Source organism: Chiloscyllium plagiosum, chromosome 1 (assembly GCF_004010195.1).
Source record: "Chiloscyllium plagiosum isolate BGI_BamShark_2017 chromosome 1, ASM401019v2, whole genome shotgun sequence".
NCBI classification, from domain to species: Eukaryota; Metazoa; Chordata; class Chondrichthyes; order Orectolobiformes; family Hemiscylliidae; genus Chiloscyllium; species Chiloscyllium plagiosum.
Genome location: NC_057710.1, coordinates 83,320,625 through 83,336,981, shown reverse-complemented (window position 1 = coordinate 83,336,981; position 16,357 = coordinate 83,320,625). Strand labels below are relative to the sequence as shown.

Here is a 16,357-nt window from a genome sequence, read left to right as displayed (position 1 = left end):
ATGTAGGTGTTCTGCAAAGTGGTCACTCAGTCTATGCTTTGTTTCCCCAATGTAGAGGAGACCACATTGTGAGCAGTGAATGCAGTAGACGAGATTGTGTGAAGTGCAGGTAAAGTGCTGCTTCACCTGGAAGGATGTTTGGGCTCTTGGTTACTGAGAAAGAAGGAGGGAAATAGGTATGTGTTAAACCTTCTAAGGGTAAGGTGTTTTGGGATCGTGGGGCATGTTTTGGGAGTGAAGGAAGAGTGGACCAAGGTGACCCCCAAGGAATGGCCTCTGCAGAAGGCAGACAAGGGAGGGGAGGGGAATATGTATCTGATGGTGGCATCTCCCTGGAACTAGCAGAAATGGCGGCTGATGATCGTCTGAATGTGGTTGCTGGTGGGATGGTAGGTAAGGACAAGGGGAACCCTATTGCTGTTGAGGAAGCGAAGAGGGGAGTGAGGGCGGAAGTGTGGGAGATGGGTCAGACCCAGCTGAGGACCCTGTCAATGATGGTGCTGGGGAATCCTCGCTTGAGGAAGAAGGTGGACATTTCAGAGGATGCCTTATCAAAGTTGGCATCATCAGAACAAATGTGACAGCGAACGAGGAACTGGGAGAATGGAATAGAATCTTTACAGGAAGCTGGGTGAGAGGATGTGTAGTCCAGGTAGTTGTGGGAGTTGGTGGGTTTATAACGGATATTAATCGCCAGTTTATCTCCAGAAATAGAATCAGAGATGTTGCACCCTGCTTCCTCATCTGCCTTCTGCAGGGACCGTTCCCTCTTCCTTCACTTCCAACATCCACTCCACAGCCCCATGGCACCTTCCCCTGAAACCGTTGTAGTGTAACACCAGTCCATTTAACCTCGTTCTTCCTCAGTATCCAAGGATCCAAACCTTCCAGATGAAGCAGTACTTTGCCTGCATTTCACACAATCTAGTCTCCTGCATTCGCTTTTCACAATGTAGTCTCCTCTACATTGGGGAAATGAACCATAGACTGGGTGACTGCTTCAGAGAATATTTGTGTTCTACCTGCAAAATGACCCTGAGCTTCCAGTTGCCCGCCACTTCAACACACCACCCTGTTCCCTGGTCAATATCTCTGTCTCAGACTTGCTGCAGTGTTCAAGCGAAGCTCAGCACAAGCGAAAAGAACAGCACCTCATATTCCGCCTTGGAACCCTGCAGCCTTTTGGACTCAATATAGTGTTCAATAACTTTAGGGCTTGAACTCTCCAATGTCCTAGCCCCCATCCCCACACACCAAGCCTTGTGATCACATAGTCTGCTATTACACACAACCCACTTTTAGTTACTCACAGTCCCCATTAACAGCTATTCATCCTCCTAGTCAGATTGTTATCCACTCCTTTGTCCAACTGTTTTTCTCTCTCTTTGGGCTCTATCCCCAGTTACCTATCTCTTAATCCTTACCTCTTCTACCTGCCCCCCACCAGATACGGCAGAGGCGGAGGAATTTTACAAACCCACCGACTCCCACAGCTACCTGGATTACACCTCTTCCCACCCCACCTCCTGCAAAAATGCCATCCCGTATTCCCAATTTCTCCGCCTCCACCGTATCTGCTCCCAGAAGGACCAGTTCCACCACAGAACACACCAGATGGCCTCCTTCTTTAGAGACTGCAATTTCCCTTCCCACATGTATAAAGATACCCTCCAACGCATCTCGTCCACATCCCGCACCTCCGCCCTCAGACCCCACCAATCCAACCATAACAAGGACAGAACGCCCCTGGTGCTCACCTTCCACCCTACTAACCTTCACATAAACCAAATCATCCGCCGACATTTTCGCCACCTCCAAACGGACCCCACCACCGGGGATATATTTCCCTCCCCACCCCTTTCTACCTTCCGCAAAGACTGTTCCCTCCATGACTACTTGGTCAGGTCCACCCGCCCCAACAACCCACCCTCCCGTCCTGGCACCTTCCCCTGCCACCGCAGGAATTGCAAAACCTGCGCCCACGTCTCCTCCCTCACCTCCATCCAAGACCCTAAAGGAGCCTTCCACATCCATCAAAGTTTTACCTGCATATCCACCAAAATCATTTATTGTATCCATTGCTCCCGATGCGGTCTCCTCTACATTGGGGAGACTGGACGCCACCTAGCAGAGTGCTTTAGGGAACATCTCTGGGACACCCGCACCAATCAACCACACTGCCCTGTGGCCCAACATTTCAACTCCCCCTCCCACTCAGCCAAGGACATGGAGGTCCTGGGCCTCCTTCACCGTACTCTTTGCTACCTTGCCCCACCTTCCTCCCTGACCTATCATCTTCATCCCCACCCCCACTCACCTATTGTACTCTATGCTAGTTTCTCCCCACCGCCACCCTCCTCTCATTTGTCTCTCCACCCTTCAGGCACTCTGCCTGTATTCCTGATGAAGAGCTTTTGCCCGAAACGTCGATTTTCCTGCTCCTTGGATGCTGCCTGAACTGCTGTGCATTTCCAGCACCACTCTACACCAGAAAATGGGATAATTGCAGGTCAGAGCAAAGGACCTTTCATTGAATAACTCACTTTTGCAAGGCCTGTCCATATCTATAAGGCACAAGTCAGGAGTCATAACTTATTCACTTGTCTGGATGAATGCAACTCCAACAGCAAAGAAGTTCGATATTAGCCTGAGCAAAGCATCCATAAGTGTCCACTCTCAGCACAGTTAGGCTTAGTAGCAGCAGTGTGTGTCACCCATAAGGTACAATGTAGAAATTTACTAAGGTTCCTGAGACAGCATCTTCCAAACCCATGATCACTCTCATCGAGAAGGACAGGGCAGCAGATACATGCAAACATCACCAGTTATAAGCTTTCCTCCAAGTTGCTCAGCATCCTGACTTGGAAATGTATCATTATTTTTTAACTGTTGAAGGGCAAAATTTTGGAACTCTCTCCCTAATGTTATTGAAGATCTCCTTGTAGCAAATGGACAGCAGTGATTCAAGAAGGCAAGCCAGCATCTTCTGTAAGACAACTTAGGATGGGCTTTAATGCTGGCCCAGCCAGTGATGTCCACCTCCTATAAATTAATAAGAAAAGCCAAAAATATATTTTGGGTATACTGTGGGATACTTTATTCATCACCAGCACAAGGCAAACTTAATTAATTCAACTAAATAATGTGTATAGTTTGTATTAAAGAAAACCCTCTTTCAAAAATAAACCATGTTCAAACATGAAACAGAGTGAATAGTCCAATCACTAGCTCCAGTAATGTACAAAGCAAATTTCTTCAAAGCAGAATATGCAGCTAACATTTAATTAATGATTCGTATCACAAATTAGCCCATTACTGCAGGCTTTGGCTGCCTGCAGTTGTCTAAATTACACTTGGTTGTCAAATGTCTTGGTAAAATTACATTCTCTACTTAGTTTGACAATCTACTCAAGATGTCATTTGAACAGTCACATGATGTTAGTTCTACTTCATTGTTTCCAATGCTGTGTTTTAATATTACAAAGGCAATAGCATGTACAGTGTAATATTTTTGGAATGTTAGCATCCTTCACCATTCCTGACTTTAAATCAGGGAAGGAATTGATGGGCTAATGGTCAAAAGCTAGTAAAATTGTGTCTCAATGGGCAGCTATTTCAGATTAAATAAGATGAATGTTGCTGTGAAGAGGATGGTACTTGATGCAATTTTCAGTTCCACCCCTGCAGTCTTAACCTTTCCCAACCACCTGCACAGTTCTAACCAGACAGAGGTGGTTTTAAAATATTCCTTGTCAATGTTACATAGAATGGCCTCTCTGTTAGATTTTCAATAGCTTACATTTTAATAACTGTAATAGCTTTAAGCAGCTCCAAATGAATGGAAATGATTGCAAAATCGCAGCTACCACAGCTAAGTATGGTCATATATCCGAGAATTGCCGCCAAGTATAAGAAATCATTTCCAATAACATGAGGACAAAAACAATTTTAGAGTAAATTGAATATTGATAGCTATGCTTGAAGATATAGATGCAATTATGAAAGAGATTTTCTTGAGATAGCACAGGTAAATTACTATGCAATTACTAAATCAGATCTCCCCTTTGCATGCTTAAGGGGATGCCTGTCATTTAAAGCTAAATAATAAGTGTAGCATAAACTTTAATTTTCATTTCTAAACCTTGTTAAAATATTGGCGATCTACAGAAATGTATGGCTGAGGACCATTGTCAGTTACCAATGTACTATACATATCCTCAAGGGTTTTTCACTAAAGCTGCTATTCGAAACAGAAAAAACCTAAAGCCTTGAGTCAACAGGCACTTACCACAGAGAATTTCATTACTTTCAATATCCATATTGTCAATGCAAGATTGACAATCATTGTCACCATTAGGAGGAGCACAAAAAAGTATAGCCACCGCTTTCGCCAACCATAAATTCCTACTTGATAAACTTGTTGATTTTCAGGTCTCTGTAGGTTGTTATGTTGTGCTGCCAAGATATATTGTTCCCTTGTCATCTGAAAACAAAAACAATATTGTCACTCAATCATATGATTACTAAATGACAGCAACTTAATTCTAAATTATAGATATATTATGAAGGCAGGTGCAGAGTTGTTTACTGATATGCACTGGAGTTTAAATAGGTTTGGAGTTAATTATGAAATAGCACAACAAGAGTACAGATTTGTAGTTCGAGAAGAAAAGAACTTCACATATTTGCAATGCATCTCCTGACAATCTATAGAAATTGACAAAATATGTCATGATGATACGAGGAGGCTTAGGATGGCTGTCCTCTTTTCCCATTCCTTTTTGACAGCAGTAGTCTTTTTTTAACAAAATATCCTTGCAAATTTAATGAGAATTTTACAGGTTACATGGTAGGACAGTTAAAAAAAAACACAGCTTTCCTTAACCTTTCAACAAGATGACTGTAATTCTTAAAACGAATCTAGTCTAAGTAAAATAATGAAATATTCAAAATTTCATGCGTACAAACACAATCATGTTCACACATACAAAAACAGATATCAAAGTGAGAGAATAAATTAAGCAATAATATTAAATTATAGCAGAGTTTGAAGTGAAATAAAACAGGAAGAGCTGGAGAAACTCAACAGGTCTGACAGCAGCTGTGGAGAGAACAACAAATTGTAACACTTTGAGTTCAATATTACTTATTTAGAACTGAAGGTAGCTGGAAAAAGTGATGGAGCTTATGCTGTTGAAAGCAGAAGGGATAGATGGTTACGATGTTGTGAACAGTTTTTGTTCCCTTACTTAGGGAAAGATATACTGACACTGAAGGTAGTACAGAGAAGGTTTGCTCAGTTAATTCCAGGTATGGAGGGATTTCATTATGAGGCGTCATTGAGCAGGTTGGGCATGTAGTTATTGAAGTTTAGAGAAATGAGAGGAGAGATATCCAAACATAAAAAGTTCTTGGAGGCTTGATCAGATAGATACAGAGAGATTGTTTCCCTCGTTTGGAGAGTCTAAGACTAAAAGCTATAATCTTAGAGGAGCAATCACCCATTTAAGACAGAGATGAGGAGGAGGCATTTTATTTCTCTCAGTAAGGACTGAGCTGTTGAATTCTTTACTGCAGATGCTGGGTCATTTAGCTTATTTGAGATGGAGATAGTTAGATTTTAATCATTAGAGGAATCAAAGGTTGTGGGGAAAATGCATGAAATTGGAATTGAGCATTCTCAGGTCAGCTGTGATTTCACTGAATGGTGAAGAAGATTCAATTGGCTCACTGACCTACTATGCTCCCAAGTCTCATGGATTTAGGGTAACACTGAAGGTTCCAAAGACTTGAGATAATTTATCATTATGAAGTGCTTTGAGATGTTTGTAATAGCACACATCAACTCCAGCCTCCCAGATTTGCCTTGATCCATTTCAATTTGCCTGCTGTCACAATAGATCCACAGCAGATACCGTTTCCCTGGCCCTACACTCATCCCTGGAACTTTTGGATAACAAGGACACCAAGCATCAGATTTCTGATAATTGACTTTAGATATGCCTTCAACACCATAATTCTAACAAATATCTTCACCAAACTTTGAGACCTAGGACTCTGCTCCCTGTTCTACAACTGGATCCTCAACTTCCTGACCCACAGACTACAATCAGTAAGGAGAGGTGACAACACCTCAACAATAATCCTCAACAACAGTGCCCAGCAAGGATACATGCTTACTATACTCCTTATACATGCATGACTGTTTGGCCAAATTCAGCTCTAACTCCATTTAAAAATTTATTGATGACACCACTGTAGTGGGTTGGATCTCAAAATACAACAAGATAGAGTGCAGGAAAAAGATAGACAGGTTATTGGCATGATGTAAAGATAACAATCTCTCCCTCAATGTCAGCAAAATGAAGAAGCTGGTCATTGACTTCAGGAAATAGAGTGGAGGACACATCCCTGTCTGTATCAATAATGCTGAGGTGGAAGTGGTTGAGAGCTTCAAGTTGCGAGGAGCAAATATTACCAACGATCTGTTCTGGTCTATTCATGTCAAAACTGCAGTTGAGAAAGTGCACTCAACACATCTACATCCTCAGAAAGCTAAGGAACTTTGGCATGACTCTTACCAATTTTTATAGATGCATTATAGAAAGCATCCTAGGTAGATACATCACAGCTTAGTATGGTAACTTACAGAGAATTATGAATGTAGCCCAGTCCATCATGGAAACCAGCCTTTCTTCTATTGATTCAATTTACACTTCACGTTGCCTCGGGAAACCAGCCAACATAATCAATGACCCTTCCTACCCCAGTTATACTTTCTTCCAGCCTCTTCCATCAATCAGAAGATACCGTGGGTGGGTCGGTGTGGACTTGTTGGGCCGAAGGGCCTGTTTCCACGCTGTAATGTAATCTAATCTAAAGTTTGAAAAAACACACCAACAAGTTTAAGAACAGCCTCTTCCTCACTGTTATCAGACTTATGAATGGACCTCTCCTATATTAGGGTTGACCTTTCTCTGCACCTTCTCTGCAGTTGTAACACTACATTCTGCATTCTGTTCGATTATCTTGATGAGCTTATGCAAGGTATGATTTCTTTGGTTAACACACAAAACAATACATTTCACTGTGTATTGGTACAGGTGACAAAAATAAATCAAATCAATCAAATTTATGCACAAAAGTCACTTAACCACATGGGCAGCCATTTTAACACCATAATGCTCTTGTCATTTTATACCTTAGTCAAGGATATTTTGCGAGTAATGTCATTTTTTTGTAGTGCATGGCTTGAAAACATACAAACCTTGAGATGAAGTTAAAAAAAGGAGCAATTGGGAATGAATATTGAGGAGGTCATAATTACAACAAGTTACTTTCTGGCATAACCTTGGGCTATGATGGATCTTATCAAAAAGTAGAAAAAGGATAAAATGTTCTGAACCTTTCACCTCCTGTCTGTGTAAAATTTAATTGAAATGTTCCAAATACAAAATGAGCTCAATTTACTGGGAAACGATCCATAAGATTAGGGATATACAGTGACATTTCCTAACTTGTTAGTTTCATCTGCTTCCAATTTGTGATGTAATAATTCCACTAAGCGGACATGTTTATCTGCTTCTAATACCTGATTTCCTGTTATTAAAGTGCAATTTATTTTAAAATGCTAAAGTCTAGCAATGAATATATCAATATGGACTATATCCACAATTATCAATATATCCACATTATTTATATTACATATTTTCAGCTGATTAAATTAATTGTATTATTTGGTGTTCATGTGCATGGACCATGTATGAATTTTATTTCAGCCACAACTTAAATGAAATTGAGTAAATTTTAGAATGATTCATGCCATTCTTTTTTTCTCGCCCCTCAATAGTTTGAAATTGCAGGTTTATTCATTGGCTTAAAGGTATTGGCTACTTCTTTAAGTCAAATTCAAAACCAAGCAGTTTTGAGTTCATCTCAACTTTTGTTTTTGTTGTTCATTTCATTCATAGAGGAATTAATTGCTTAATTAATCTTTTTTTTTATTATCTTGCATTTTGTCTTATTTACCAACGTTTCTTCCGACATTTACATTACATTCACATCAACTGTTTTGGAGTTGGATAGGTTTACAGTCTGATAATTCATAGAAAGATTAATTTTAACATTTAATGCCTATAGTATTACTAAAATAGATCAAATTATGCAAATTTATGGTAATTATTCAACACACCGAAATTTTGTCAATGCACTAACCTATTTTACCTGTTTGAAAAATCTCTCCATTTTTTCGCTTTTGAAATAATTCAAATTATACTTTGTTTGAAGAATTTACATTTGATTTATTTCTTTATCACCATCAGCTATAATAAGCCAACTACAAATTTCCTCATCTTGGTATAAAATAGGAGCCACATAGATAGTTTTCTGAGGTTGTATAATTTTTCATCAGTAGTAAATTCAGTTACTAAAAACACAAATCTATTTGTTTTCTGTATCCCTTTCAAATAGTTGTCATGAAACTTAAGTGCATGATACTCAACTGTAATAATGCGTAGGATTTTTCAGTGCTCAAGAGACAGAGAGGGAGTCCTTTGGGGGTAGGGTGTTATGTTTGCAATGAGGTGGTGGTCCTATTTTTCAAGCATGACACTGTGTGTGCTTACACAATGCTGGGAAATTCCATGACTTTGACCCAGCTACAGCCTGAATCAGCCTTGTATGAGGGCGCACCTGAAAGTGAGGCGTTCCCATGATTTGTTGCACGTGTCCCTGTGGAAGCTGAGAGATTCAGAAATGTAGCCAGAAAAGCTTTGACATGTTGATGCGATGGATCCTGTAGATATTTCACACAGTAGACACATACATTGCTGGGTGTTTGATTGGATATTTATGCCAACATAAATTTCACAAGTCACTTTGACCTGGATCATAAAATCATAAGAAATAAATGCAGGGGTAGGCCATTTTGGGCCCTTGAGCTTGTTTCACCACTCATCAAGGTCATAAATGATCTGACTGTGGCCTTAGCTCCACTTGATTGCCCATCCCTTATAATCCTTGAATGTTTTATCAATCAAAAGTCCATCTAACTCAGCCTTGAATTGTATTCAGTAACCCTGCCTTCACTCCTCTCTGGAGAAGGGAATTATGAAATCTAACATCAGAATTCTGAGCTCAGAGAAGAAATGTTCTTCCTCATCTCCATCTTAAGTGGGGGACATAATATTGTTAATGTCTGGCTCCTCCATCCAGATTTCCCCTAAAGGAGAAATGTCCCTCTTGCACCAACCCTGTCAGATCCACTCAGAATCTTACTTGTTTCAATAAAATAATCTTTCATTCTTCTGAATGCAAATAAGTACAGGCAAAACAGACTTAACTTTTCCTCAAAAGACAAACACTCATCGCAGGGACCAGTTGAGGAAAGCATCTCTGAACTGCTTCTAGTCCTATAATATACCTCATTCAGTCTGACTTTTATACTCCATTCTACTTGCAAACAACACTCCACTCGTTTTTGCTGGTAGCCAGTGATGGAGATTTCAAATGCAGGGAAGCCTGGCTATGATCACTGAAGTGCCTGAATGGCAAGTAATACAATTGAGCCTTCCCGACTGAACTGCTGGACTTTCTCCATCAGTTTCCAAACGGTAGGTGGGATCTCTATTAGTCCAATCAAATTCTGGCCCAGTTGCTTATTGACATCATGTGGAGAAAACTGAATTGACTTAAGATTGATGTCTGTGTAATTGAATCCTCAGAGGAGGCCAAGAAACATCATCTATTCTAGCTAGCAATGTTTGCCCTGTCCTTTGCATTCATGGACATTCCTCCTGACATTAAATGCTTAATTTCTGTTAATTTCTGCCACTGTTCATGATTAAGTATGACAGCATTGCAGAACATTAACCTGACTTACAACATAGCTACATCTAGAACTTGCTGCTTTCACTCTTATGTCACAGGTATTTGTATTATCAGTTCACAAAGTGACTTCACTTTGAATTATACTTGGTGCAAGTCCTAACATGGTCTTCCATCCTCTTCAACAAATAAGGATTGTTCTCCTTATGTTAGAAAATGAGTCAGACAGATGTCAACATAGGAAGCAGAGACAGCAGTGCAGTTGTAATGTTCCTGGGCCAGTAGTCCAAACATGGAAATGTGTTGCTGGAAAAGCGCAGCAGGTCAGGCAGCATCCAGGGAACAGGAGAATCGACGTTTCGGGCATTAGCCAGGCTGATATTCTGCTGGCATAGGTTCAAATTCCTCCATAGTTGATGGTGGCATTTAATTTCAAATAAATAAAAATTGGAGATTGAAAGTTAGTCCCAGTAATAGTAAATGAAACTAACATTGATTGTCCTAAACAAAAAAAAGTGCCTTCTAATGCCCTTTTGAGCAGGATATTTTCTGTTTTGGTTTATAACAATGTTGTTAACAATGAACAGGCTTTGTAACTTGTTTCATATTGTCACTCCATTCGAGGACAATTAGAGTGGGCAACAAAATGCTGACCTTTCCACCAATGGCCAAATCGCATGAAATACAAAAGAAAAAAAAAACATAATTATTTGTGAACACCCCCCCCCCCTCCCAACCCCAGCTGTAATAATCTCCTGGACTTTAAGTAGCTGCTCTTACCTATTGTTCATGGACAGCTATGAGCAGATTGTTCAGGACAAGGATCAGTAGCTTATTTCCTGGTGCTGATTCTCTCACCACCTGTCATTAGCCTGAAGGTTGTTAGTGAAGGTGAAAACATCCAGTGGCTGTGGTGGTTTATCCATGGCATTCTGCTACTTTTCTTGTTTCCTTCCTCTTCTTTCTCTGCCAATCTAGTCTATTTTTCTTGTCCTATGTTTGAGAGTGAGTAATGCATCACTCTCAAACCTTTTGGAAGCCCGTCCTCATTTTCAGCGAACTCCATGCTATTTGTCTTTAATCACCTTTCCAACCAACTAAAAATTCAATTATCCCTATTCAATATTTGAGCATTCCATGATATCGCCGGTGGAAACATTTGTAGTCAATCCTTAAAATTCAAATGAATATCAGTACATCCTCAGATTGCTATTTTTGAGCAGAATTGATTCCCTACGTGGATTATTTTCTCACTTTTTTTAATAAGACCATAAGACCATAAGACCATAAGACATAGGAGTGGAAGTAAGGCCATTCGGCCCATCGAGTCCACTCCGCCATTCAATCATGGCTGATGCGCATTTCAGCTCCACTTACCAGCGTTCTCCCCGTAGCCCTTAATTCCTCTAGACAACAAGAATCTATCAATCTCGGCCTTGAAGACATTTAGCGTCCCGGCTTCCACTGCACTCCGTGGCAATGAATTCCACAGGCCCACCACTCTCTGGCTGAAGAAATGTCTCCGCATTTCTGTTCTGAAATGACTCCCTCTAATTCTAAGGCTGTGTCCACGGGTCCTAGTCTCCTCGTTTAACTGAAACAATTTCCTAGCATTCACCTTTTCCAAGCCATGTATTATTTTGTACGTCTCTATTAAGTCTCCCCTTAATCTTCTAAGCTCCAACGAATACAATCCCAGTATCCTCAGCCGTTCTTCATATGTTAGACCTGTCATTCCAGGGATCATCCGTGTGAATCTCCGCTGGACACGTTCCAGTGCCAGTATGTCCTTCCTGAGGTGTGGGGACCAAAACTGGACACAGTACTCCAAATGGGGCCTAACCAGAGGTTTATAAAGTCTTAGTAGTACATCTCTGTTTTTATATTCCAACCCTCTTGAGATAAGAGACAACATTGCATTCGCTTTCTTAATCATGGACTCAACCTGCATGTTTACCTTTAGAGAATCCTCGACTAGGACTCCCAGATCCCTTTGTGCTTTGGCTTTATTAATTTTCTCACCATTTAGAAAGTAGTCTATGCTTTTATTCTTTTTGCCAAAGTGCAAGACCTCGCACTTGCTCACGTTAAATTCCATCAGCCATTTCCTGGACCACTCTCCCAACCTGTCTAGATCCTTCTGTAGCCTCCCCACTTCCTCAGTACTACCTGCCTGTCCACCTAACTTCGTATCATCGGCAAACTTCGCTAGAATGGCCCCGGTTCCCTCATCCAAATCATTAATATATAATGTGAACAGCTGTGGCCCCAGCACCGAACCCTGCGGGACACCGCTCGTCACCGGCTGCCATTCTGAAAAAGAACTTTTTATCCCAACTCTCTGTCTTCTGTTAGACAGCCAATCCTCAATCCATCCCAGCTGCTCACCTCGAACACCATGGGCCCTCATCTTGCTCAGCAGCCTCCCGTGTGGCAGCTTATCAAAGGCCTTTTGAAAGTCTAGATATACCACATCCACTGGGTTTCCCTGGTCTAACCTACTTGTTACCTCTTCAAAAAATTCCAACAGGTTTGTCAGGCCTGTCCTCCCTTTACTAACTCCATGTTGACTTGTTCTAATCAGACTCTGCTCTTCCAAGAATTTAGAAACCTCATCCTTAATGGTGGATTCTAGAATTTTTCCAAGAACCGAGGTTAAGCTGATTGGCCTATAATTTTCCATCTTTTGCCTTGATCCTTTCTTGAACAAGGGGGTTACAACAGCCATCTTCCAATCATCTGGGACCTTTCCTGACTCCAGTGACTCTTGAAAGATCTCAACCAATGCCTCTGCTATTTCCTCAGCCACCTCTCTCAGAACTCTAGGGTGTATCCCATCGGGGCCAGGAGATTTATCAATTTTAAGATTTTTTAACTTTTCTAGCACTATCTCTTTCGTAATGGCAGCCATACTCAACTCAGCCCCGTGACACTCTTTAATTTTTGGGATATTACTCATGTCTTCCACTGTGAATACTGACGCAAAGTACTTGTTAAGTTCTCCTGCTATTTCCTTATCTCCCATCACTCGGCTTCCTGCATCAGTTTGAAGTGGCCCAATGTCTACTTTTGCCTGTCGTTTGTTTCTTATGTACTGAAAGAAACTTTTACTATTGTTTCTAATATTACTGGCTAGCCTACCTTCATATTTGATCCTCTCCTTTCTTATTACACTCTTTGTTATCCTCTGTTTGCTTTTGTATCCTTCCCAATCTTCTGATTTCCCACTGTTCTTAGCCACTTTATAGGATCTCTCTTTTTCTTTTATCATTTCATTCATATTTGCACCTTCCTACAAACTATGCTGAATCATTTTCCCAGTTCAGAGTTAATATATGAGTGGAAAGAACAAAGTGGAGATATAAGTATGTCAGTTCTCCACTGCATGAAGAAGTTAATATTGAAAACAGAAGTGTTTATTTCCTGAAACAAAACATCATATTTTTGGTCAGTATATAAATGTAATTTAAAACATAACTATTTTTTAATAATTCATGGGATGCGGGGTTTACTGACTTAGGCATGCAATGAATGACATTTATTGCTCATACTTAGTTGCCTTTGAGAAGGTGGCAGTCCATTTGCTGTGAGTCCAAATTTGCTGTTGGAGAGAAAATTGCAGGATTTTGACACTGCAACACCAAAGGAACATTAATATATTTCCAAGTCAGAATGGTAAGTGGCTTGAAGGGGAATTTGAAGGTGGTGGTGTTCCCGTGTGTCTGCTGCCCTTGTCCTTTGAGATGAAAGTGGTTGTGAGTTTGGAAGGTGCTGTCTGAGAATCTTTGGTGAATTTCTGCAATGCATCTTGTAGATAGTATTTACTGCTGCTACTGAGCATCAATGGTGTAGGGAATGGATGGCTGTGGATGTGGTATTAACCAAGTGGGCTGCTTTATCCTGGGTGGTGTCAAGCTTCTTGAGTGTAGTTGGAGCTGTGGAGATTATTCCATCCACTCCTGACTGGTATTAACCAAGTGGGCTGCTTTATCCTGGGTGGTGTCAAGCTTCTTGAGTGTAGTTGGAGCTGTGGAGATTATTCCATCACACTCCTGACTTGTGCCCTGTCAATGATAGATAGGCTTTGGTGAGTTGGGAGGTGAGTTATTCACTGCAGTATTTCTAGCCTCTGACTTGCTCTTGTAGCCATTGTATTTACGTGGTGAGTCTTGCTGAGTTTCTGGTCAATGGTAACCTCCAGGATGTTGATAGTGGGGGATTGAGTGATGGTAATGCCATTAAATACCAAGACGCTGTGATTAGTTGTCTCTTTTTGGAGATGGCGATTGCCTGGTGTTTGTGTGGTGTGAATGTTACTTTTCACATATCAGCACAAGTCTGGAAATTATCTCGATCTTGTTGTATTTGAACATGGACTGTTTCAGCATCTGAGGATTTGTGAATGTTGAACATTGCACAATCATCAGTGAACATTTCCACAGGCTTTGTGGAGTCAGGATGTGAATTACTCACTGTCGGATCTGTAATTTCTAACCTATTCTTATAGCCACAGTAGTTTTATGGCTAGTTCAATTCAGTTTCTGGTGAATGGACCTTCCAGAATATTTGATGGTAGCTTTTTCAGCGACGATAATGTTATTGAATTCAAAGGGTGAAGTTTCAATTATCTTTTCTTGGAGATGGTTATTGCCTGGCATTTGTGTGATTTCATCCTAAGCCTGGATATTGCATTTGGACTTGGACTGCAGACCTGAAGCCATTCCCTCCACACCTTGGAAGCCGACAACACTCTTTCCCATTCCAAGACTTGACACAGCATCCCCATTCCTGCAGAACCACATACCATTCCAGTTCCCATCCTAACCTGCTCTAAACATAAAGACTTAACTGATGCTCTTCCCACCAGTTAAGAAATTTCATCATCTAGAGAGTGGTCAGCCTGTGGTCTCGTCTGCCACAGAAGGCAGTTGAAGCCAAACATTGACTGTTTTCAAGAAGGAGTTAGATATGGTTTTAAGGTCAAAGGGATCAAAGGGCATGGAAAACAGAAGAAAGGTACTGATCAAACTGAATGGCTGAAGAGACTTAAAGGGCTGAATGGCCCATTCCTGATCCTATTTCTAAGTTCTATATTTCTCTACACTTATTTGTTGCTGATGTGGAGCAATTAAGGGCGGCACGGTGGCACAGTGGCTAGCACTGCTGCCTCACAGCACCAAAGATCAGGGTTCAATTCCCGCCTCGGGCAACTGTCTGTATGGAGTTTGCACATTCTCCCCGTGTCTGCGTGGGTTTCCTCTGGGTGCTTCAGTTTCCTCCCACAGTCCAAAGATGTGCTGGTTAGGTGAATTGGCCATTCTAAATTGCCCATAGTGTTAGGTGAAGGGGTAAATGTAGGGGAATGGGTCTGGGTGGGTTGCTCTTTGGAGGGTCAGTGTGTACTTGTTGGGCCGAAGGGCCTGTTTCCACACTGTAAGTAATCTAAATTGTGGTTCTTTAAAGAATTGCTGCAGGCTGCTCCAATGATTTGCTATTCAGACTGTACCTCCTGATCCACAAATGTATTCTGGCTTGCGCTTGTCGGCATTTCCTGGGATTGCTTTTCTGTGAAAGCAGCATATGGTTGGTTACCTCCCAGTCGGAGCCATACATTTCCACACCATCCTTGCTGCCTCAATATTCCCTTTTGGTGATTACAGCTCACTGGCCTCATGTTAGTGAGGCCTGAACATTAAGGTGGCTCTGACCTCTTGCAGCTTCAATTGAGAGGTGGCACCATTCCTACATTCACTGTCTGCCTAATTATCACAACAAACCAAGATTGACCCAGAGGACAATCTTTTGATTAAATATTTGCAATTAATTGAAAAAGATTCCCTCTAACATTTTGACTGAACATATAGTTGTACTGAGAACGAAATTATCTCAGGAGCAGGACAATTATTTCATTTCACAATTGAAATAATATGGGCTGTGAAAATAACAAAGACAAGCAAAAAGGAGAAAAAGCATTGTTGCTCTCAAAAATGTGCAATTTTAAAAAGAATTAATAAAGATAGAGTGTTTAAGCAGAATAAACCATTTGTCATAATAATAGGCAGTAAGGTGAAGTTTTTTTTGTTTTGTACTAATCAGGAAATCAGCAAGCATATCAACATAAAGGGAAACAATATTTTATTGACTGAGAATAAAGTGCTGACTGTTTAGCAAGATTACCCCAAGAAGGGTACGATACCTCAAAGGTTTGATCTACAAGTGAAGCTAGATGTTTCATACAGTAGTTATATGGTAGAATCATAAACAAGAGGTGTCACCACAGAGAGGATACTGCGATCAAGTCAAAGTGCTGTTCTGCCTATCACACTCATGAGGACATAGAACATAGACCATAGAACATAGAAAAATACAGCACAGTACAGGCCCTTTGGCCCTCGATGTTGTGCCGATCCAAGCCCGTTTGGACTTGGATCTACACTAGCCCACTATCCTCCATATGCCTATCCAATGCCCGTTTAAATGCCCATAAAGATGGAGAGTCCACCACTGCTACTGACAGGGCATTCCATGAACT

General features: G+C 41.0%; 1 protein-coding gene across 2 annotated transcripts in view; it reads right to left on the bottom strand.

Annotated features, from left to right (window-relative positions):
- The window catches only part of LOC122549979 (zeta-sarcoglycan), a 972,906-nt gene that overhangs the window by 446,530 nt on the left and 510,019 nt on the right, over positions 1-16,357 (bottom strand). For both annotated transcript variants that reach the window (XM_043690307.1, XM_043690318.1), the window contains exon 2: positions 4,289-4,483. In XM_043690307.1, coding sequence (XP_043546242.1) covers positions 4,289-4,483 — 195 coding nt within the window. The remainder of the gene's footprint in view (positions 1-4,288; positions 4,484-16,357) is intronic.